The following is a 24,738-nucleotide window of genomic DNA, read 5'->3' on the forward strand; positions in this document are numbered from 1 at the left end:
GCTCTGATTTTTCTTTATAGGCTGGTCACCCTTTTCAGCAGCGCTGTGCCCAATCAGCCTACTCAAATAGCAAGCAGAAATTTGAGGCCCCAGTGTTCCTTCTCTTTTTGGACTGTGTATGGCAAATCCTTCATCAATTTCCTTGCTCTTTTGAATTCAACGAACACTTTCTTGTTACACTCTTTGAGCACGCCTACGCTTCACAATTTGGGACTTTCCTGGGAAACAACGAAAATGAAAGGTTGGTGAGATTGCTTGCTCTGAACCCCTTAAATATCAGGTTGTATCTGGCAGAAATGTTGCTTGATTTGAAAAAAGGTGAGGGTGATGGTTTGGTCTCTCTGGACACAGGTGAGTTTCTCTTGATGCAGTTGCATGGTGTGCTGCAATGCTAGGGGGCTTCTCCTTCTCTCAAGCACTTGAGCAGGCCAACATTCAGCATCTGAATCCTGCTCAGCTTCTGATGCTGTGCTGTACCAGTGGGGCAGCTCTGGGCACGCACTGAGCAGCGCTGCTGGAGTTCAGGAGGGTAGGAACCCCACAGGACAGCTGGCAGCTGCCAGTGGTTTCATTTCCTCTTTTTATCTTAAACCTGTCTGTTTTCAGGTCTCCTGAGTCCAGTAAGACCATATGTGAAGACCTCTGAATGAACAGAGGGAAAAAAATAGTGCTGATCATACAAATAAATACAAATACAAATAAAGGCAGGGTGAAGCCTTTCAAAACCTCTCAGCCCTGAAAGTAACCTTTGCTTAGAAGAGATTCCTGTCTTCTGCAGGGCTGCTGAACTGGTCAGACTGCAAAACTAAGTCAGGTTTAAAACTTATCAAATGAAATTTGGAAGAATATGAATGTTAGGTGTAATAACCTCTGTCATGTCTGAGTGCATCCACCTGTGATCACAAGCATGTTTGAAGTCCAGTGTTAAGGTTGTGCTGCCTGAAGTATTCGTGGGGATGGCAAATATCCCACCTGGGTGGCAGCTCAACAGGATGAGATTTGCTAGAATCCAACGACTAGAAACCCTTGTTTAACTCTAGGTGGTGGGTTTGACCCAGGAAAAAACGTTTCTTTCTGTGCTCTGATGCTTCCTGCCACCAGAGGGATCTAACAGGCCGTATCCAATTCTGCCTTCAGCCTACACCAGGAATTGCACTTAATGTTGACCTACCAGCATTCCTCACGACTCAATCTTAACAAGACTGAGTCCTTTTGCAAAATTGGCAGGCAAACTATTTTTGGGGTAGGCGACTGACATCCGGAAAGAAGAAGGCAGCTAACTTCCACCCAAATTAAAATGACAAAGAAAAGCTGGGGAAACAGTACTTGAGTGATCTGCTTTTAGATTTCTACCAAGCTGGTGCCATGCTGATGAGTGGTACTGAAGGGATGAGCTTGAATTGTTGATCCATTACTTTGGGATAGTAGTAGCACATAGGAAAGCCTGTGGCAGTCTAATCTGACAAAACAAAATGAGTTGTCTTCTTCTGGATCAAGCCCTGGGCAACCTGATCTAGCTATGTGTGTCCCTATTCATTGCAGGAGAGTTAACTAGATGACCTTTAAAGGACCCTTCTAACTCTAAGGATTCTATGATTCTTAGTCTAAAACTGAAAGCTAATTAGGTCCTTTGGGTTTGCCAGGTCTAAACTGAAGCTGCAGCAGAAGACTATGTCCCTGTGGTCCTGGGTGAACCAGCCCGAAGAGCTGAAAAATTTCCAGAATCCTCTTTTTGAGGCCAACAGCCTTGTCATCTGGCCCTCTGTGGCCCCACAGAGCCTGCAGCTCTGGGAAGGTAAACCAAGCTCATATATATTTTGTGACTACTGGGGAAGCATCTGCTTCTGTTGTCTCTGCTGCATGCTTGGTCTGTCTCAGCTGTTAACGTTCTCACTCCCTTTGAAATCTGTTCCAAAATATGTTTGGAATGTAGCTTACCCAGAAGCATAATGCTTCCTCATGAAGTTTAGCAACATGCTCATTTTTGGCAGGAGTCACACTGAACCTTCTCAGTACCATTTAACTTGTTAGCACAGTATCTTTGCAGTGATGCAGCCTTATCTATGGTAAGTTCTGTAAGCCTCAGGCTTTCTTTATTCTGTGTAAGCAAGACCTTTTCCTCCCGGCCAATAGGTGGGTAATCTGTGCACTAGATGATCTGTTCAAGAAACTTTCTCTGACCTATGTGTGATGTGCAGAAACAGGTTGCCCAAGGAGGCTGTGGATGCCCCATCCCTGCAGGCATTCAAGGCCAGGCTGGATGTGGCTCTGGGCAGCCTGGGCTGCTGGTTGGCGACCTGCACATAGCAGGGGGTTGGAACTGGATGAGCGCTGTGGTCCTTTTCAACCCAGGCCATTCTAAGATTCTGTGTCTGCTAAAAAGTTAACGACAATGAAGTAAGCAGGCTGTTTTGGCAGGCCAGAGACTGAACATGGACGTTTTAGTATGAGAAAAAAGGAAGGCAAATTCTTTAACCTTAGTTAATAGAATGATGGATGCATAGCAGGTTCAGTATTGCTAAGTGCTGTTTAGAGAAGAGAGTAAGAAAAAAATATGTAAACTATATGCATGTTACTTGAGAGCTGACTGAATGAGAATAGCAGTTCCACCTCTGATTACAAGAAATCCTTCTGACTTTTTCTGTCTCTGGGCTTTCAGGTGTATTCCTACGATGGAACAGGCCTTCCAGATTCCTAGATGAAGCTGAGGAAGAAATGAGGAGGATTATAGACTACAACAGGTTTCTTCTGGATAAGGTTAATTCAATGAGGAAGCAGATAATGCAGACAGAAACGGAGGACGGGATGGACAGGATGCAGGAGGTGCAGGAGGTGCAGGAGGAGCAGGAGGTGCAGGAGGTGCAGAAGGTGCAGGAGGTTCAGGAAATGCAAGAGGTGCAGGAGGTTCAGGAGATGCAGGAGGTGCAGGAGATGCAGGAGGTGCAGGAGGTTCAGGAGATGCAGGAGATGCAGAAGGTGCAGGAGATGCAGGAGGTGCAGGAGGTTCAGGAGGTGCAGGAGGTTCAGGAGGTGCAGGAGGTTCAGGAGATGCAGGAGGTTCAGGAGGTGCAGAAGGTGCAGGAGGTGCAGAAGGTGCAGGAGATGCAGGAGGTGCAGGAGATGCAGGAGGTGCAGAAGGTGCAGGAGATGCAGAAGGTGCAGGAGATGCAGAAGGTGCAGGAGATGCAGGAGGTGCAGGAGATGCAGAAGGTGCAGGAGGTGCAGGAGGTGCAGGAGATGCAGGAGGTGCAGGAGATGCAGAAGGTGCAGGAGATGCAGGAGATGCAGGAGGTGCAGGAGATGCAGGAGGTGCAGGAGGTGCAGGAGGTTCAGGAGGTGCAGAAGGTGCAGGAGGTGCAGGAGATGCAGGAGGTGCAGAAGGTGGAGGAGATGCAGGAGGTGCAGGAGATGCAGAAGGTGGAGGAGATGCAGAAGGTGCAGGAGATACAGGAGGTGCAGAAGGTGCAGGAGAACCCGTGAGCTGCCAGGGCTTTGTCTCAGGTCTTTCTTTTCCAGTTCTTTTAGGTTAAAGATTAAACATGGAAAGTGCATGTATTGCAGAGTCCTCTGGTACAGCTGACCCTCAGTCCTCCACTGCTGAAACCTTCACTTCACACAATGTACCTCCCTGCTTTTTGGGAGGGAATTTTCTTTTGTTTACAGAAGGTACAACTGGGCATAGTTTCCTTTCCTGGCAGCTTTCTTGTCTCTTACTTGTGCAGTGTCAGCAAAAGCTGGAACTCTTACCTCCACCCAGCTGTATGGATGACCACGATGGGCCAAGAGATGTTACAGATTTATTTTGGACTTTGATCTTTTTTTTATTTTATTTTTGCTGAACTTTCTAAACATTCTTTGCGGGATTAAAGACGAAGTTATGTATAGATAGGTTAAAGGCATTCTATCTGAGAGCACCTTTTCTCCTCAAGTAGTTAGGGCAGCTTAGTTCCTTAGTTTCCTAGAAAAGTTATAATCTAACCACACGACCAACCAGTCCAAACAATGCTTTCAGTAGCCTTCACATCTCAGACTTGGGGGTTTTCTGGTTTGGGAGCAGTAGGTTACGTACCAGGTAAGAAATTTCAGTGCAATACAGAACTGAATAGGGATTCTGCTGCTAATGTTTAAGCTGTGACCTTCAGGTGGAATTGTTCCTCGTGGACAAGTAACTCCTAAGGAATAAAAAATATTTTTTATTCTACCTGGAAAACAAAAAGGCTGTGATTGCAGGAGGTGTATTCACTTGCTGAGCAAAGCAAGGGACTTGGAGCTGTGCTCTTTAGAGCCACACTACCCTCTTGAACTTCTGTCTGTTTCCATACATTTGAACAGGTTCACGGTGCACAAGCAGCACTTAATTTACTGCTCAGCAAAACATTATTACTCCATTTTGTTTCTTCTCTCATGCTCTTTCTGTATGCTTTGTCAAACATCCAAAGCTAAAGCTGAGTTGGCGTGATCCAGCATACCAGGTAGCTGCTGCAGATGGGAAGGCTGTCACATTACAGAAGTGTTAACAGCAGCTGCAAATGACTTACACTAAAACTGTTCAAAGATGCTGGAGAAGATTTTCTTCCAAATAAGTTCATTTTGTAGTTATTTGTCTCTGAGCCTGTAATCTGCTATTTTATAAGGTTGTTCTGTTTTTTCTAAGTCTCTTTCTCCTTCAGATGAGAATGGTGTGGTGCATCAACTCATGTTGGTGTTTGTCCAACTAGATTTCATTGATAGCTACCCATAACTGAGGAGACTTGAAATCAATCAAGCAGTGCATGTGGCTGGGATTACTGTAAGCTGCTCACTGTTAGCCTGTTGCTGCTGAAACCAGTGCAGCTGCATGAGGTCAATCTTGACCTCTTTGACAAGTGTTGAATTTAAGTGTCATTTTTTTGATGCTTTGGATTGAAGCTGCCTTTGCTTAAAAGCCACTTAGCATAAAGATATGAAAATAGAGGCTCCTCAGTTGCCTTGGAAGTATCTGGAGAGCAGCCTTCTGCGTAACACCTAAAAATACCTTTTTAAAAGGTGTTCCATAATGAAGGAGACTGATATTAAGTCTACCTTAATGCCTTTTGCTTCAGTCCTTAATTTTCTTCTTGAGTAGCCTAAACTTCTAAAGTCCTGTGGCTTAAACACTTCATTGTAACACCTGCTTCTTCCTACTCTCGTAGAGCAAACTTGTTCCCCAGATTACAGCTGACATAGGGAACACTTGTATTTATCAGAGTGGCTGATGACCTGTAGCACACCACAAGGGAGATGCAAGCTGGCCATGCCTTTCTTCCACTTCCAGGCTCTGGATTTTTGGAGCTGCCTGCTTATATTGCAAATGAAAGCCCTGAATATTACTGCTCACCCTTCAGAGCTATGGCTGTGCTGTCTGCAGCAGCCTGGATGTTGTACTCCCATCCCATTCAGAACTTCTGCTGTTGCTGTATGTCCAAAACACATCATCATGAGTCAGACGAGAAGGATTTGAAAGATCCTGTACATAAAACACACTTAAAGGTTATGCAATTTCCTAACATAGTAATTATATATCGAGCTAAATAATAGAGGAGCAAAGAAGGTGGTTCTCTTTTCTTTTTTAATGTAATTGCTTGGCTGCTGTAGTCTCTTATCTCTTACAGAAACTGCAGGCATCTGGGGAGATGGCATGGATTGGCAGCCTTGGTGTGAAAATGACACTGTCATTGTGAGCAGTGGCAGCAGGTTGTTCTTTTTTCCCCCCCCCAGTTCTCCAAATAGTTCCCTTTGTGCAGTGTTACAGTACTGCTGGGTGCTGTGTGGTAGAGCTCACCCAACGTCTGGACCCCACACATCCTCCGGGGAAAACAAACGCTTCTCAGATGTCTCATGGCACCTGCAGTTCTTTTCACCTTTCCATTCCAGTGCTTTCCACACTGTGGAGCACTCCAGCTGTTTGCTAGCTTATGTCTATCACACTTATTCCCTTGCTTTGATCAGCTTGCTTCCCCTCAGCCTGCAGGGCTCACCCCATGGAGTTAACCACACACTGCTGTGTCTTCCCAGGCTGTGAGTGTGATGCTGCTTTGCACAGCTGCTGGGATGCGCGTTTCTGTTCCTTAGCATATAGCCTTTGTGGGCAGTGCAGACATGCTGCCATTAACCAAAAGAAAAAAGGGAAAAGGAATCAAACTTGCACAGTTTTCACAAAGACAAAGGGAAATATGTACCTTCAATATTTTGATTGTATCGACCTAACTCTTGAATGTGGAGACCTGTTGAAGTGCACTGTTGTCCACGTTGCATACAGTGGAACTGAAATTGCACTGTACAGCATGTCGGCTTCTCGTTGTGCTTTGCTAAAGCCTTGGAAAGTGCTGTCGTGTACAGGTTCCTGTACAAGGGAAGATGTCTGTAATAGCACTCCTTTCTTGTAACTGTGACACTGAATAGCACTGTGTGATGTGTGCTATCTATCCGTCAGCCTGTGCAAACTGAAGTGATGAGTGCACTTCTGTCTCAACATCTGGAATGGTTAATTGGACTCGGCTGCTGCATCAATCTTCATTGGAAAACTAAATATCAGGGCTGGGAGCTGTGTGTTGTTGTTAGATGTATGCTGAACATGTACAGAATCCTGGCTGCTGTGGTGTTGAATATACTGGGGGAAAAAAAAAATGACTGTGGTTGAAATGGCTCAGCCATTAGAGGGGGGAGAAACAGACACAAAATGGCTGTAAGCTTCACTGTAGATATGTTGAGAAGATAATAGAATTGTCTGTTCAAATTAAAATGTTCCAATTAAAACCTTGAAGACTGGGATTCTTTAATTACAGTGCTGGAGAATCTTGTAGTACTGCCTTCAGTTCTCATTGTGTGTGTGAGTTGGATGCAAACACTTGTCTAAAGCTTATTTTTCCTGGCTGATGTGCATTTTTCTCCTACAGCGGTGACAAAGAGGGGAGCTGTGCTGCAGGGCTACATGAAAAGGTTGAGACTTCAAGTCTGTGTGTGGATTGCAGAGCTCTGCTTCCATGGTTTTGGTCCTTTGTCACCAGTTCTGCACGTGGTGCAGGAAACAAATTACAGTTCTATGCTTGTATTAGATTCCTTAAAGGATGCATTGGAACAGGTTGCCCAAGGAGGTTGTGGATGCCCCATCCCTGCAGGCATTCAAGGCCAGGCTGGATGTGGCTCTGGGCAGCCTGGTCTGCTGGTTGGCGACCTGCACATAGCAGGGGGTTGGAACTGGATGAGCATTGTGGCCCTTTTCAACCCAGGTTATTCTATGATGCAGGCAGATGTTAAAGGGAGAGTGGGCAGGACTGAAGCAGAACCTTGCAAGCTCATTAGTAGTGCTGGGGCTCTCCCCGCCTCACTTAAAAACAGTAGGTAGCATCATTTCTACATGCCAGGAAAGGGGGTGGGTCAGCATGCTGTGTCCCTGGGCCATCACTGAGAGGTAAAAGAATGCTGTGTGACTTCTGGTTTTTCAGCAGATCGGCTCTCCATTGCCCTGCAGCTTGTGCAGTCCCAAGCTTCACAGGATGACTTGTAACTCATTTGGGTTGGAAGGGACCTTAGAACCCACCAGCCCTGCAGTGGGCAGGGATGCCTCTCACAGCCCCACCATGGCCTTGGGCACTGCAGGGATGGGGCACCTACAGCTCCGTGGCCAGCAGTGCCACTGCCTCGTGGTGAAACATTTCCTCATGCCTGTTAACCTCTGTGAATGGACTGTGTGTGAGTTCATCTCATTAAATCCTGGGCACCTGGGGTTAGTGGTGTTTGTGCAGCATCCAAATCCCTGTATCTTGTGCGTGCTGTGGCATGAATGGATCTTGAGGGTGTTAAAAGTCAGCAGACTGTGCCCATAAGCATTCATGAAAAGCCAAATGCTTTCGTTTAGTGCCATTGCAGGGCTGTCTTCCAAGCTGCCAGTTCTCCCCCAAGCAGTGGAAGCAAACAATGAGAAAGAACCACCGTCGTGCCCTGAATGTGACTGAGATGCTTCTCCACTTCTTCTGCTGTGTGAACATGAGGACACAACTGTGGTGTTCACCTTTCAGAGGTGGAGCTGATGATGCTTTGGTTATCTGTTGTAAGAGCATCACTGGTACCTCTGAGATCTTAATCATCGTAGCATCGTAGGTCATACTGGGCTGGTGAGGCACTGCTGTAACTGCTGAAGGTTCTACTGTTGCAGTGCCATGTGCAGGAGAGCTGGAGCTCTGTGAATGTTGGGTTGTCATAGGGATGAAGTGTCCACGAAATGGCTGATGTGCTACAGTAAAATGCACGTCCTGTCGGTCTTAAAGATGCTCTATAGGTATGAAAATAGGATGAACAGTATAAGGTACTCGGCCTATTCATGGGTCTGATTGCTGTTCTCTACATTTTCTTTTCCCTCCTCACTTGTGCTGGCCCAGCTGCTTGTGATTCCACACAGCACACTTACTGGGAGAAACTGCTGTGGATGATAAGTAAGCCAGCCAGAAGGAGAAAGCTTTGCAGCCTGAATCGCCATCTGTGGTGGTAAACGTTCTGATGATGCTTTTAGCAATTAAGTCACAAAGATCTGTGAGATGAAAACTCCGTGTGGGTTAATGAGATGTCATCTAAGCCCCTGTCAGTGGGATCCCTATGCAGGTTGGAAGGATGACTGATTTTTAAGGCATAGGGTTGGAAGATCAAAACCCTGGTCCTGCCGCTGCCGTGGGCTGTTGGTGGCATCTTGCGTGGGTTGATGTTGCCAGTGTCCAGGCAAGTGTGCTTTCTGGGGGTAGTCCAGATAAAATGTTTTATTCTCATCTGCCTCTCATTCACTGCTGGAGTGGAATGCTCAGCTGTTGTACGGCTTTGAGCAGAAGCAGCCTCTGGGCTCTGATTGGAGGCTGGAGCAAGAAGTGGAGCCCAGGTGGAGCTACCACCTTGCTTAGCACTTTGCTGAAAGCCATCTGCACCATTGTCAACAGGATTAAAAACAGCAGGTCCACTGAAATACCATATTCTGTGGGCAAATGTGCAGAGCAGCAAAGCAAGAGGACAGCATGTCTACAGCTAGCTTGCTTGTGGCTCCAGGAGGCACCTAGGCATAGAGATCCAGCTTGAGGCTTGTGGTGAGGCTGAGCTGCAGGGAGCTCTGAACAAGATGAGCAGCTGAGCAGGATGCAAGAGGAAGTCACCAAGGCTGAGATGTATCCAGCAGTCAGAGTGATGCTTGGTATTACGCAGTGGCACAGGCAGGCCAACAGCAGCACTGTCTAAGTCTCGGCAAAGGGAAATAGATAAGGCTTCCAACCTGACAGCAAACATACAGGATGAGGGGGACTGGAAGCTTGTCTCTCCTTGGAGCAGATGGAGAAGCCTCTCCCATTTGTCCCTGCAGTCCTCCTAGCCAGCAGATACAAAGCTGTGGGGATGGAAGGAGAAGGAAAGGGTAGTGGTTCAAAGCCAAAAAGGGGCAACCATGTTAAGAAGGTGCAACTGAGAACCAGAGTCACAACCAGTGCTGCTAAAAAAAAAAAGGTGAAGGGTCTTGGTTATTGGATTGGAGCAATTAAGGACGGCTCCTCTGATCAAGGGGAACATGCTAATGAGGGCTTCTTGCTTTAGCTGCAAGAGGTTTCATACTTGCAGGCTTTCATCCTGATGGGAGAGTTCAACCGCTTGGATGTCTCCTGGAAAAACAACATAGCAGCCTGCAAGCAATGAAGAAGACTCCATTGACAATAACTGTCTGGTTCAGGTATTGGACAGACTCACAAGAGGTGAAGAACTGCTGGGCCTGGTGCTCGCTAATGTGGAGGAGATTATTGAAGACCTTAAGATCAGAGGCAGCCTGGGCTGCAGCAAACATGCCCTGGTTGAGTCTGTGATCTTGAGGGAGAATAGCTTTAAGCTAAAAAAGGGGAGACTTAGGTTAGGTGTTAGGAAGAAATTCTTTACTTGGAGGGAAGTGAGGCCCTGGCAGCACTGCCCAGAGAGGTTGAGGTGTCCCATCCCTGGAGGTGATCAAAGCCAGACTGGCTGGGATACTGGGCAGCCTGAGCTGGTGGGGAGCAGCCCTGCCTGCAGCAGGGAGGTTGGAACAAGATGATCTTTAAGGACCCCTCCAATCTAAACCATTCTATGAGCACTTGTGGATGCTGCATGGGAAAGAAAAGGAAGAAGAAGGTAGTATGAAATAGATTAGGGAGAATGACAAGAGTTTTCTTGAGCCATCAGCTCCCTGGTGTTGTGCTGCTTGTAAGAGTATGCATGGCTCTGTTGCTGGAGACTCCTGACAGCAGTTGTTCCCAGTAGCCCTGGTCCCTGCTCTGGCCATTTTGGTAGTGCTGTGCACTCATGCTGTGCAAAAGATGCTTCAGAGTTTGCCACCTTACTGTGCTTTAAGAACTCTTCCCTCCTGGGAGATTGCTATGGCCTGTGTGCTGCCATCGCTCGAGCTTGCACTGCACCTTTACAATTGCTGCTGCGGATCAGTTCTGGCTGGGAAGAAATAAGATTAACTGCTAAAGAATAGGATCACTTAAAGGTGGGCTGCTCTCAAATTGCTGACCATCCTTCAAATCTTCAGTTCTGCTCCTGTGTGGGAGAAGAAGAGGAGCTATGTCATAACACAGCTGGGATCCTGCCATCCTCCTTCCTGAGCTACCATCAGCCTGTCACTGACTTTCACAGAGCCCTCTTGCCCTTTCTTCAGCTCCCTGCCCTTTTTTCCAACAAGAATGTTGCCTCCAGCCCAGATATGACTCTCCCTTCCCTGTCATCGAGGCTCAGGGAGGCAGAGCAGCTTGTGGGAACATGTCCTGCTCTCTTAGCTTGCATTTCCAATATTCCTTTGTTAGTAAGTTTCTCGACTTAAGACTGGCTTTTCCTGTTTGCAGGCTCTTACACTTGTATTTTTTCATCCTATCTGGGTTTTAAAAACACAGAAGCTTCTTAATAGTTTGTAACCTGCTGCCTCTCGTAGAATCAGAATCCTAGAATGGTTTGGGTTGGCAGGGAGCTATAAGCCCACCCAGCCCCAACCCTGCCATGGGTAGGGATACCTCCCACAGCCCCTGCTGTCCCCAAGCCCCATCCATGGCTTTGGGCACTGCAGGAATGGGGCATCCACAGCTTCTCCTGGAGCATTTCTTGTACATAACAGATAGCAAGGACTAGTGAGGCACAAGATTATGCAGACCACTGAAAAAGACACCCAACGTTGTATTTATTGCCCACAGGCAGCAGTTGGGTGGATCATCAGCTACTAATGTGCTCATGGGGTTCAGCTTTTACCCTTTTAGGATCTTTTGCCACTCTGTTGTTGAGTTTTCTCCTTTCAGACCTTTGAGCTGCTACCTATCACATTTTGACGCTCTGTCCTCGGTTTTTCTTTCTTATCTTGCAGGGCTCTGTGCTCTTTCTCACAATTTGGCAACCTCCATACCCAAAGGCAGGGTTATCCAGCTGGGCCTTATCAGGGAGGCCTTGGAATTCAGCTGAACCTTTAGGACAGGGTGGTGTTGAGGCCAGCTTGTTGCAAGTTCTGTCTAGCCCATGTTCATGCCAGTTCAATCCTCCGGATGGTTCTCTTGGTGCTGGAGGAGGTCAAATTGTTACTAAATCTTATAATCATAGAATCACCAAGATTAGAAAAGACTTCTAAGATCATCCAGTCCAACCATCCACCTATCACCAACATTTCCCACTAATCTATGTCCCTCAGGACATGTAAACCTCTTGCCTCTTTGTCAGTCTACCATGCTGGCACAATTACTCATCAAGAAGAGATCTGAACTTTATTCATCCATCACAGGGCAGGTGGAGTAGATGACCTTTAAAGGTCCCTTCCAACTCAAATGATGCTAAGACTCTAATCAAAGCAAGACTGACCACTATTTCATAGAATCATAGAATCATAGAATGGCCTGAGATGAAAAGGACCACAATGACCATCTAGTTTCATGTGAAAACCACTGCTGAGCAATTCAGATGCTCTGTGCATCATCTTTCTTGAGCAGTAAAAGCCCTTCTGCTCAACAGAACCCAATGGAGGTGTTCTTCTGCAGTGTGTGTGAGTCTGACTTGGTTTGCTGAAGATGCTGCACAGTTCACAGCAGATGAAGCAATACTGCTGAAGCACCTGTAGCACTACATTCCCAAGGGCTTTAAATGCACTTCTGAGGCTCTGCAGAGTTTATTTTCCTGCTATAGCATTTAAGAGAGACAGCTCTTTTTGTGAAAGGTACTTAACAGTTCTCTCAAACTCACTTAGGTGCTTGGGAGCCCGCAGTTGCAAGCACTCAGCTTCTGCAGCTAGCAAAATATTTTCTGCCTGCAACTTCTGCTGCGCCGTGGTTTTCTGAGATATCGATGCATTGCGAGCTCAGCTTCCAAAAATTGGCTATTTATTAGTGCCCAAAGGCTGCAACCCCTGGAAAGGCCAGGCTGGATGTGGCTCTGGGCAGCCTGGTGGTTGGCGACCCTGCACATAACCACAAAAAAAACCTAGATGATCATTGTGGTCCTTTTCAACTCAGGTCATTCTATGATTCTATGATTCTATGATTCTATGACACAGTGGTCAGTCTTGCTTTGGTCAGAATCTTAGCATGGTTTGAGTTGGAAGGGACCTTTAAAGGTCATCTACTCCACCTGCACTGTGATGGATGAACAAGGACAGCCACAGCTCAGAGCCCTGTCCAGCCTGACCTTGGGTGTCTGCAGGGATGGAGCACCCACCGCCTCTCAGGGCAATCCATTTACTTTTAACTTTATAATTATCTGAAAGTCACTTCATTCATTGCTTCCCTTCTATTTGTTAAACAAAAAATCCCAATCCTGAACCAACCTTAATCTCCTATCTCCAAGAAATGCCAGGGATTTTTTTCGACAGCAAAGCATTCATCCATTTGAAAAGGCCGAACAGTGAATCTGAAGTGCTTTTTCCTATTGCAATCAGCACAAACCAGTGTTTTGTGTAGGATTTTTTTCTCGTCCTCTAAGCCATGCCCACGTCCTGCCCAGCCGGCGTTAAGGGATGCGATTAATAGCTGTCACAGGTGGTTGGCTCCATCTCTGATCTCTGGTGAGGGAGATGTGTGTGCAGTGGAGGGTTTTATTTTTGCTAGTAGAGCTCTGTGAAAGGTTTCCCTCCTGGGAAATTGCTTTTGCTGGTTAAGATTGGCCTTTATCCTGACTGGAATGTAAGAACTCAAAAAATATGCATACATCGATAATTTTTGTACAATGTATGTCTTTTTTCTTGGCATAGTTGGGCTTGCCAGAGTATTTACTTTTGGTACTTTTAACAAAAGCAGTTTACTATTTCAGGTTTCCTTTCTGGTTGCTGAGCTGAAGGTTCCAGATCACTGAAGCGTACCGTGCTCTGAGACTCTTTGTGCTGTGTTTTCATGGTCTGGATGCTGCCCAGGCAGCTCCCCAGAGCAGGACACAGGGATGAGCTGGCCTCATGAAAGCAGTAAATGCAGCCATGCTGGTCAGGATGAAGGCTCACGCAGCTCTGTGCTCATCTCCAGCAACCATCAACAGTGGATGAATAAGAAGAGAACACAGAATCACAGAATGGCCGGGTTGGAAGGGACCTCAAGGATCACGAAGCTCCAACCCCCCTGCCACATGCAGGGCCACCAACCTCCACATTTAATACCAGCCCAGACTGCCTAGGGCCCTATCCAACCTGGCCTTGAGCACCTCCAGTAACGAAGCAAAAGAGGATGTGGGATCTGCCTGACTCAGCTGCAAACACTGCAGTGACTTCTTGGGGCAAAATGCATATCTGGATTGTCATCCTCATTGGTCACTATGGAGCTGTCTTCTAATTCTCTCATGTTTCCTTTGGGATTTCAGTGACCAAATGCTTGAGCCACACTTTGTGAGGAGTAGGAAGTGAAGTTGTCCCATTTGCTTTGGAAAGGCTCTGAATGTATGACACCCAAAAGCGCAGTGCAGGCAGGCAATGGCCTGAAATCGTGCAGCTTAACACTGACAGGGCTTGAAACACTTTGGGTTTAGTTCAAGAAAATGCTGATGTCTGACTTAATGGGGAATGAGAAGAAAATTGAAAAATGTAGGTGAAATCCCATTTTATCCCCAAGGGCAACTCTGGTTTTTTTTCCTGCTGAAATTGCTCTTTTTGTGTATGGAAAATTCCCAAGTTGCTTGAGCTGACAAGCCCTTCTTTTTAGAATCAGAGTCATAGAATGGCCTGGGTTGAAAAGGACCCCAGTGCTCATCCAGTCCCAATCCCAACTGTGTGCAGGTCGCCAACCAGCAGCCCAGGCTGCCCAGAGCCACATCCAGCCTGGCCTCGAATGCCTGCAGGGATGGGGCATTGTGTCAAATTATAAAGATTATCTAATGATAACGTATGGGATATGGAATTCCCCAGTCTTTTGCCTCTCCCCCACTCCCATTGCAGTGCCTTATTACCCTCAAGCAAAAGCAAGAACTACTTTTAAATCCTTAAGCTGATCTTCACTGATACTCCACGTGTTGCTGGAGGCTGCTCTGCTCCATATTAGCAGCTGGGGAGGCTGTGGGAAAGACTTCTGCCTCTCCTTGATGCATCAAGCACACACTTGACAAATGATTTTGCAGCTGTGCTTATGGCTCTGTTTTGCAAAGATAGCCATTTTAGATTTCATTTTAAAATGCATTTTAACTTTTCTCTCCCAAAGTTTTCCCCCCCGGGTTTTCTGCCAGAATTCAGCTTTGCTTTCAAGTCAAAGTTTTGAGGTTAATTGAACAGAGAGCTTCAGAGATGAGGGATTTACATCCAGGAGACTCTTGCAGATTTCATAAAATACACTGATATGCACTTAGCAGGCTTTTCTCGAGTCTGTTCATGAGGGTTACATATTTTAAGATGTGAAATGTGGTGGTTCCCCAGACCACAGTAACCTCCAGTGGCTGCACTCAGCAGTTGTGCACCTAATCCCAGATCTGGCAGACTGCAACCAAAGATTTTACCAGGTGTTGAGACCCTAAAAGGGAGACTTTTGTTATGTTAGCAGATGAAACCGGAGTCCGTTTCCTTCTCTGCTTTGTTCCACTGCAGAAGAGTGACCCTTTAAGGGAGCTGATGCTCGTGTTGTTTCTGTTCAGCTGTCTGTGATGGTGAGGAAGGGACTGGAGTGATGCAGAGCCTTTCCTACTCAATACATGTAGGTTATGATTACAAAGAGGTGCATTCATTGCCCTGTTCATATGATAACTGCATGTGTACTGGGAAAAAATAGTGTATGTGCTGACACACTCATTAAGAAACTCTGCAGTCCATCAGCAATCTAAGGCTGATCCAGGGTGTGGATGCCCCATCCCTGCAGGCATTCAAGGCCAGGCTGGATGTGGCTCTGGGCAGCCTGGGCTGCTGGTTGGTGACCTGCACATAGCAGGGGGTTGGAACTGGATGAGCACTGTGCTCCTTTTCAACCCAGGCCATTCTAGGATTCTATGATTCACTCGAAGGAGAGAAAACCACTATGTAGTCCACCCCTTTCAGATCAGCTGGTCACTTCCCATTTTCTTGATTTCTGAGCTTCTCAGGAAGATACATCATTGCACTGACAGCACACTTAAGTTACAAAAATGGTAGCACAAATATATCTTTCAAAGCTGTCTGTTTTGCCTTTTGTGGCTTCCAATCCTCCCTAGCACCAAAGGATCTCTCCATACACAAAGCTTAACAATGCATCCCAGCTGCAATGGTTGTCTCAAAGTGCAGATGAATGCCAGCCTGAGATGGATGCTGTTTGGATTGGAAACTTATCAGAATTAGTGCTGTTGGAATGAAGAAAGGAAGAGGTGTACCTGTGACTGTGGAGTATCTTCTCTACTGGAAGGCTCGTGGCGGAAGGCTTGAGGCTTTTCTCCCTTACTGTAATTAAGGAAAGGATTGTCTGGATCTTTTCCATTGGACTCTCCTATTTCTCATGGAATTTGAAATCTCACTGCATGTTCTGCTTGCAGCAGCTCATGTACCACTGAACTGCCCAGCTATTCCCTGGAAGGCCAGATCCAGGAGAACTTCAATCATAGAATCATAGAATGGTTGGGTTGAAAGAGACCTCAAGGATCACGAAGCTCCAACCCCCCCACAACAGGAGTGGCCACCAACCTCCACATTTCATAGCAGCCCAGGTTGCCCAGGGCCCCATCCAACCTGGCCTTGAACACCTCCAGGGATGGACGGGGCATCCACAGCCTCTCTGGGCAGCTGTTCCAGCACCTCACCACTCTCATAGGAAAGAACTTCCCCCTGACATCCAACCTAAATCTTCCCTCCTTGAGCTCAAAACCATCCCTCCTTGTCCTATCACTGTCTACCCAAGTAAAAAGTTGATTCCCCTCCTGTTTATTATTCCCCTTTGAATACTGGAAGCTACAATCAATCCTCATTGAGGAGGGCAATTAAATTGTCCAGTGGCCTTTATGTCCATGGTTCTTTGTTGTGTGTGATAAACTTGGTTTGAGTCTTTGACTGGATTTTTGCTTAAAATAGCCTGGTTTTTACCTTTCCCAGCATGCATTCCTTAACCATTACTGCATTGCAACATCTGCTCAGCACAGACCTGTAGCAGCTTGTTTTCATAACCAGGTTGGGCGTTGCTTAGTAGGAGAAAGACCTGTAGGAAAGCAGACTGTGATTTATCATAGAATTGAGTTAGAAGAGATTTCAAAGGCCATCTAGTCCAACTCCCTGCAATGAACAGGGCCTCCTACATCTAGAACAAGGTGCTCAGAATCCCATCCAGCCTGAAACTGGAGAAGACTTCTACAAATAAGCCTAAAAGCTGTCTGGGATGCTGCTCCTGCTTACAGCAGACACTTATCTGTGCACTAATTGTGCCTTTCATTTCCAGAACTTGTTTCAAATTCATCCCTGGCTGTCAAGGCCAGTAAAGAAGAAACTGGGAAAATCAGCAAAAAGGAACTGAAAGTCAGCTTGAACCAAAGCCTTGCTCATTCATTGTGAGCTCTCTTTATCTGTAGGGGTGTGAAAACCCTGCTTAAGGGCAAACATCAGCTTGTGGTGGATTGGTGGATTTCTTAGAAACATTACACTCTGTACAGGCAAACATGCATGAAGGGTGTCTTAGGGCACAATTCTTTCTATGCACACATATCTCAGAGTACTTTTCTTATGCATTAGATGTATTCTCCACCCGTTTTAGATGGACAGTTGCTTAGATGGCAGGCAGTGCAGAAATGGGTCTGTGTAAGAAAGTGTGCAGGAAACAAATGGAGCTGTTTCCATCCCCGAAATAACAAATCCATCTGCTGGAATTCCTACAAGCTGGTTGCAGTGTTTCCTCAAGGACTGTGTAACCTTCAAAGCTAGAAGCAATGTCCTTTTAGGAATATTCTCAGAATAAAAATTATTCTTGTTTTCTATGCACTGCTTGATTATGAAATAAATCACAAGCAATTCTATGGGTGACACCAGAATCACAGAATCACAGAATGGCCTGGGTTGAAAAGGACCACAATGCTCATCCAGTTCCAACCCCCTGCTATGTGCAGGTCACCAACCAGCAGACCAGGCTGCCCAGAGCCACATCCAGCCTGGCCTTGAATGCCTGCAGGGATGGGGCATCCACAGCCTCCTTGGGCAACCTATTCCAGTGCCTCACCACCCTCTGGGGGAAAAACTTCCTCCTAATATCCAACCTAAACCTCCCTTGTCTCAGTTTAAAACCATTCCCCTTGTCCTATCACCATCCACCCTCACAAACAGCCGTTCCCCCTCCTCTTTATACGTTCCCTTCAAGTACTGGAAGGCCACAATGAGGTCTCCCCAGAGCCTTCTCTTCTCCAAGCTAAACAAGCCCAGTTCCCTCAACCTTTCTTCATAGGAGAGGTGCTCCAGCCCTCTGATCATCTTAGAACTGTAAGGGCAGTTTGTATGCAGGCAGAGCTATACTGCAAAGGCTTCAGAGCAGCAGAAGTGGCAAACATGGTGAGATTCAGGCCCTAAGCCTCCTCAGTTGTGTCAAAATGAGATCCACTAAATGTGCGTTGCCACCGATGGAGGTTTACCAAACCTGCTCTTAAATCTCTTGGCGACAGAAACTCTGCTTCCTTCCCAAGTTATCTTTTCCAGGACTTCTTATATCTAAAAGTTTGCCCTAGTATATAACCTTGCTATTAATGCATGGCTTCCTGGTCTCTGTAGTCATTAACTGTCTCACCTCTCTTGCAAAACCCCTTTACTGTAAAGGTGGAAATGAGCATCATGGATGTAAAAGATCCGAGCATTCACACGTCTTGCTGCTGTCTTTACAGGGTCCTTGCAGGGTTATCACCCTGCATTCACAACAAAATGTTGACTGGTAGAAGGTAACAAGACAAAAGCATCCAGGGAGAGCTGGAGGCTTTATCCTGCAGCATTCCTGTGCAGGGTGCTGCACGTTCCCCTTACACAGAGAAATGTGACTGCAGCCACTGCAGTCTGTAAGATTTATGCCTGCAGTGCTGGAGGAGAACCTGCTGCACAACCCTCTCCTCTCTCCAACCAGCTGAAAATGCTGCTTTGCAGGCAGTGGCCCTACACTGTGCTGAACAGGCAGGTAGGGGGATGCCACCAGCAGAAGAGCGTCTCCTGCTCACCCACCTGAGGGGCTGACACCTGTGTTTTCACACTGCATGAGCTCACAAGAACTGGAGTGATGCCAGGTGAATGATGTTCAAGTCACTGCAGCAATGGCTCGCACAGCTCTCTGCCTCTTGTTTTGGGAAGAAAAAAAAAAAAAAAAAAAGGCAAAGCAAATCTAATGAAATCAACGAGAGTGATTTTAACAACAATCATTCTTTTAACAACAAAAAAAGTATTCTCAAGAAAATCTTTTCCATCTCCTCTCCTCCAAGGAAATAGCAATCCATTGTGACATGTTTGGGTGCCAAAGCAATGCCAGTCATCCACAGAGGGAAGACTGGACTGGCTTTGACTGGGAGATTTTCCCTCACCTGCCAACACAGTGTGACACCTTCCTGTGCACAAGCACAGCCCACGTCAGATCTGTTGGGGATGATGAACATCAGGGTTAGAACAGTTCAGTGCCACAGGGGGAAGATGTTTGTTCTATTTACGGTCTTTGTGGCTGAGCTGTCACCAAACTGAAGTTCACTTTCCTTTCTTAGTGACTCTTTATGGCTTCTGTGGCACATTAGGTGACAACAAAAACTTGTGGTATCCAGAATTGATAATTTACTCATTGGTGTTGGCTGCTATGGTCTGAGGGTCATAGACCATATGAAGTCAAGGCTGTTCTCACTAAGTGTAAGTCAGGATGGCTCCTGGTTTACTCAAGTGAGTGATCTGGTCATACAAGTCTCTGGTAACATGAACTGAGTGACCTGGGTCCAGTTTCTTGCATGCTCTCTCAGCTTTCCATTAGCATTGCCTGGTTCAGTCCATGTGCTCAAGAGCTGTTTGTCAGAGAATATAAGGACTCCAAGTGTGTAATAATTCAAGTACAATTTAAGATAGGTCAGACAAAAGCTTTAACAACAATCATGGTGAGAGAACATTTGGTCAGCATCTACCCCTTTGCTCCCTAGTTCTCTCTCACCTGATTGCAGATACACAGCTTCAGGGAAGAAAAAATGAAGGGAAACAAATCGTTCCAATGTTAACAGAGCCTTCAGGGATGGACTCCAAAGAATAATTGTAGTCTTAACAAAGCCAGGTATCATCCCTGTGAGGGAAGGACGCCTTAAGTACTTTGTTAATTGCAACAGCTGTTAAGAAGGAATCAGGCAGTGAATTAAGTGACAGTATGGAGAGATGGCTCTTGGTGGAGCCTGTGGGAGTGTTAGCTTAAGTGGGCAATTGGAAACAATCACAGGCTTAGCTTTTATTTGAAAGGAATGTTTTTTTAGTTACTTTGCCTTGAAGATTATTAATTGTACCACCACAGCAATTCTCCTTGACTGCCCAGATATTGGAAGGCTGTAGTATCTAACTGATCTCTCTCTTGCTAATCCTCACCTTCACATTTCAAACTTCTGCTGCTGCCTTTCCTGGTGTTGCATCCTTTCAGTGGCTCTTGTGCATGAAGAGCTGTAAAGACTTCTTTTCCCTTTGTTAGGATGTGGTTTCCAGTGCTTGCAGTCTTACTGGTGTCACTGGCCTGGTGGCAGATTGGGACCTCTTGAGTTCTACAGTGCTTCTGAGCCAGGTTTTGCTGTATAGGAAAATATCACAAAGAAATGGTTTTCCCTTCTCCATCAAGCTCAGCAGCTCATGGATGTGTGAAGTCCAAAGTGCCTCTGCCCAGCAGAATGGGTGACGTGGTTGGTCTTAGGAGCAGAAACCAGTGTCCAACCTTGTTCAGTCAAGAGGATCCTCATGGAACAGAACCTGTAAGAGTCATTACTTGGTGTCTGAGCTGCCTGCAGAGCAGTTATACACCATGCTTCTAAACTGGACACATGCCCTATCAGTACATAGGCTCACATTTACAGCCCCAGCTGACAGAGCAGTTCAGGAAACCCCTGTGTAGCTTCAAGCATATCACAAACAAGAGTCTGCTGGCTGATTTTGTGCAGGAGATGGGCGTTGCTGTTCCAAGAAGAAAACTCACCCTATCGATGTAGTTGCTGTTTAAGCTGAAGGCCATACAGTGCAGTTAGTGGGGCTCTCTGTCCACTAGAGTCCCACTGAGCATCAGCATTCAGATACTGTCAGATACTGCTAAACTCTGTAAGTGAAAACTAAAACGATCTGAGAAAGGGAATGCATGTGATACCAGGTATATTGAGCTGGGATAGGATGGGAGTATCCACTGCAGATTTCTTTTTAATTGAAACACATGAATGGTAGATTTCTGTGCAAGACAGGAATGCAGGACTGTAAATATTTACCTGGTGGGTTATTTTCCTAGACCCTATGTTTCAGGATCTCAGTCACAGGAATGTGTCCTCTGAGTCCTACTGTCTCCCCTGTGCATATCCTCCAGAGCTCTTGGTGTGCTTCTTGCTTAGAAATTCTGCCTCTTCTTTTTCCTTCTGGGGAAAGGAACTGTTTGATACACATTCCTACACATTTTATATCAATGTCAGGGAATGCAGCTTCCACAAATCCTTCTCTCACCCCCAACCACATCTTTGTGAAATGGACTCTTAGGGGTTAGATGCATTTCGTGTCAGCCCCACAAAGACAGCCTCCGTTGAGAAATGATTGCATGCAACACGCAGCTCACACAGTCATTTGGTACCTCAGTATGCTAGTTCTGCCTGTTTTCTCCAGCACTGTCCTTCACTCAGCCTCTTCATTCCTTCTCTTTTGCCCACCACTGAGCTGCAATCTCCTGCTCTGTTCCTCAGTTCATCACATGCTGTTACTGCTGTACTCCTCCCTGCCCTTGTCTGCTTGGGTTACTTAAAGGAAATGTCCTGAACAGTCTGTTCTTGTTTGCAAACACCCACTGAAAGGCAGTCCCATCTGGTGGGGCTCATGCAGAGCCACTCCCCAAATCAATATGATTGATACTGCAAAACAGTATGGAGGCAGCATGGACAACATTGTGTATTTCTTGGAGGCCACAGCAGAGCATCCTGATAGAAGGGGGTCTTGTTTGGGCAAAACTGCAAAAACCCATGAACATGCCATGGTTTGCTGCAGTCCAGACACTCCTGACACTCCTGTGCAAAGCTGTATGTCGCAAGAAGTTCTTACTGAGCATCCAGAAGGATTAGAGGGCATGGAGCAGCCTGTGCAAAGTATCTGGACTTAAACCTGATCTCATATCACGCTTTCTCAGAGTCTTAGCACCATCCTGCTGTGCCAGGCTTTTCTATCCTAAGAAGCAGGGCTCAGTGTGGTTATCCTATTCCTAAATCAAAGTTCTCATGCTGTTCCTGGCTGAGGGAGCTGGTGACTTCTGTCAGCATAAGGTGCTGCTGGCAGGGGAAGCATGTGTTCTTTCCTTTCACGGGGGGCACTGTGACTATGTGAATTAGTAGGATAAAGGAAAGAAGCTTCTGGCAAACAGGACACCATGCTTGTTCAAGCATTGATTTGATGGGCCACAGAAGTCCCGAACAGGGAATGCAATCAGTGATGCCCATCTTTAGGCAGAACTTGATAGAATCTCTTTTTTTTACAGAGAGGCTGTGGCTGCCTCGTTCCTGGAGGTGTTCAAGGCCAGGTTGGATGGGGCCCTGGGCAGCCTGGGCTGGTATTAAATGCGGAGGTTGGTGGCCCTGCCTGTGGTGGAGGGTTGGAGCTTCATGATCCTTGAGATCCCTTCCAACTCGGGCCATTCTATGATTCTATGATTTTCCTAAGCCAATCCTCACAAGTTTTATTTGCAGCTGCAACTATACAAAGAGCTTCCAGAACTCCAGACCCTTTCTTACTTCTGTTGAGCTGTACTTCTAGCAATCCACACTTTTCCCTCCTTACTTCAAGCATTTCTATCTTGCACAAACACGAACAATATTAATTTCCCAAGTAATCTTGAAGAACAAAGACTTTGAGATAAGATTAGCTTACCACAGAGATGTTTATAAGACTTTTTTCCCTTCCCTCCTTCTAATGAATTTCACCCCTTGGCAGGCAGGCTGGGGATTGCATAACAGTTTAGCTACACATAATTAGAGGGCACAAAATTATATGTGAAGCAGGCATACGATCCACTATGGATAATAAAGGCTTACCTGAGTTTGAAAGCACATGGAGGAGTTCATAGAGGAGAGTGACTGCAAAAACACTTAACGTGAAGTTGCTGTGTCTGGTTCAGAAATTCCTTCAGCTGTAGAGTGCAGAGATCTGAGAGAGAACTGCAGGGAAACAACTGCTGTTAAGAGACACAGAAAATAGAGCAGGATGAACTTGGTTTGCTGTGGTTGTCTGAGTGCTGAGCAACACCTGCCCACTCACAGCAAGAAGTGGATGAGGACAGAGCTTTGCAAATGAACTTTCTGATAATGCTGGTTTTCAAAGCCACTTATTGTAAGCAGAGCACCGAGGCATAAAGAACCTGACTGCACTAATGACTCTTATTTAGTTGTAACACTTTAATAATTTGCCCAGCATGGGCCCTTCCTGTTGGCTGGACCCACCTGCTTGTCATTCCTACAATGGAGTCACGTTCATGGTGGTGAGCTTATCATTTTTCTTTTATAAATGATTACTGCTTGAGTCATGTTTACCCTCAAACGCTCTCCTTTCAGCAGTACTATGGGTGTTTGAAGGTGTTCCTGAAGGCAAACAAGCCTCCTCCTTTGACCAGGATTTCACATTTAAACATGTCTTTTTGAAATGTCACCTATGTTTTCGTAAGATGGTGGTTCCTAGATTATGATATTTCGACTAATTTCTGCCCATAAATTGGTTTTAAACTTTGCAGCGGGGAAAACAGGAGATAAAATACCTTCCAGCTTTTACTTTTTCATCTTCTATATAGACAAGCAAATGGAACTGGATGATCTTAAAGGTCCCTTCCAACCCAAACCATTCTATGATTCTATGATTTATACCTTAACTCATGACATCAGTAGTCAGAAGATAACTACTAGGGTCTTGAAGAACCTTGCCCTTCTATTGTTTCCATGATAGAGCTTCTGATTCCTTTCTTCCTTTCTTCTACTTGAAAACCTTTCTGTCACTTTACTCTGACAAATATATGTGCCCTTGAACCTCTGTGCAAAGTCCTTCTTGGAGGCAGGAGGATTTTCCATCTGCATACTGATTATTGAGTAGTCTTACTTCGAAGTATGTAAATCTTGCAGAACTCACTGACTGAGGGTGGTGAGGCACTGGAACAGGTTGCCCAAGGAAGCTGTGGATGCCCCATCCCTGCAGGCATTCAAGGCCAGGCTGGATGTGGCTCTGGGCAGCCTGGTCTGCTGGTTGGTGACCCTGCACATAGCAGGGGGTTGGAACTGGATGAGCACTGTGGGCCTTTTCAACCCAGGCCATTCTATGACTCTATGATTTGCCATGCCTTCCTCAGCAGTTGTTTAACCAAAAGGTTTTCTGCTGGGCGCACAGGTAGCTGCTCCTTCCTTCTACCCAGAGGGGTCATCAACAGCAGCACTTATCCTCAGCAGCGGTTGAGAAAGAGGTAATGCAATCACAATGAGAAGTTTCTTCACTGTTTCTTGAATTAGCCCCATCCTTTTCACAGTCAGACAGGCTTTGTGGCATTCTTACCTCGCAGCCATATCAGAAGATGTTTTGTGGTTAGAAATATTATTTTAAGTCATGCTTTCAAGGGGGCAATCCTAGGGCAAGGCATTACACGGTGGTTGGTGTTCTGGCCTTGTACCTTCCAGACTGATACACATCCTTAATTTCTTTTCACAAACAAGGCCTCTGCCAGCACCACTGGGATGAAGGATGGATGGCTGGTGAGTACTGTGCTCAGCTTTGGGCCCTTCACTACAGAACAGTCATTGGGCTGTGAGGGATCTGGAGCACAAGTGTTATGGGCTGAGGGGTTTGGGACGGGTCAGTCTGGAGAAGAGGAGCTCAGGGTGACCTCATTGCTCCTACAGCTCTTGGAAGGAGGCTGTGGTAAGGTGTGGTCGGCCTCTGCTCCCAAATAATGGTGATAGGACGAGAGGTGATGGCCTGACATTGTGCCAGGGGAGGGTCAGGTTGGATGTTAGGAAACATTTCATCTCCTAAAGAGCGGTGATGCAGTGGCACAGCTGCCCAGGGAGGTGGTGGGGTCATTGTCCCTAGTGGGGTTCAGTGTGGGGCTGTGGCACTGAAGGACACGGTCAGTGGGCTGGGTGACCTTGGAGGTC

At 46.3% G+C, this 24,738-nt stretch overlaps 1 protein-coding gene and 1 long non-coding RNA gene across 6 annotated transcripts in view; one reads left to right on the plus strand and one right to left on the minus strand.

Annotated features, from left to right (window-relative positions):
* MTMR9 (myotubularin related protein 9) overlaps positions 1–6,781 on the plus strand; it is a 26,884-nt gene extending 20,103 nt beyond the window's left edge. For 2 of the 3 annotated variants that reach the window (XM_085218317.1, XM_085218319.1), the window contains 3 exons: positions 21–241; positions 1,644–1,795; positions 2,660–6,781. In XM_085218317.1, coding sequence (XP_085074443.1) covers positions 21–241; positions 1,644–1,795; positions 2,660–3,480 — 1,194 coding nt within the window. In that variant the 3' untranslated portion in view covers positions 3,481–6,781. The remainder of the gene's footprint in view (positions 1–20; positions 242–1,643; positions 1,796–2,659) is intronic. The other variant, XM_085218318.1, reaches the window with a different exon arrangement.
* On the minus strand, positions 3,797–22,979 carry LOC146545122 (uncharacterized). Of its 3 annotated transcripts, XR_014881705.1 has the most exons (5): positions 22,642–22,979; positions 20,845–22,545; positions 19,970–20,165; positions 18,593–18,704; positions 3,797–10,554 (listed from the first exon to the last, which is right to left on the minus strand). It is a non-coding gene; the product is annotated as an uncharacterized LOC146545122 (long non-coding RNA). The 3 variants fall into 3 exon arrangements; XR_014881706.1 differs by lacking the exon at positions 20,845–22,545 and having other exon boundaries at positions 19,970–20,341; XR_014881704.1 differs by lacking the exon at positions 22,642–22,979 and having other exon boundaries at positions 20,845–22,635.
* Positions 22,980–24,738: the final 1,759 nt, after the last annotated feature.

This window comes from Meleagris gallopavo, chromosome 2 (assembly GCF_905368555.1).
Source record: "Meleagris gallopavo chromosome 2, MGAL_WU_HG_1.1, whole genome shotgun sequence".
Taxonomy (NCBI): domain Eukaryota; kingdom Metazoa; phylum Chordata; class Aves; order Galliformes; family Phasianidae; genus Meleagris; species Meleagris gallopavo.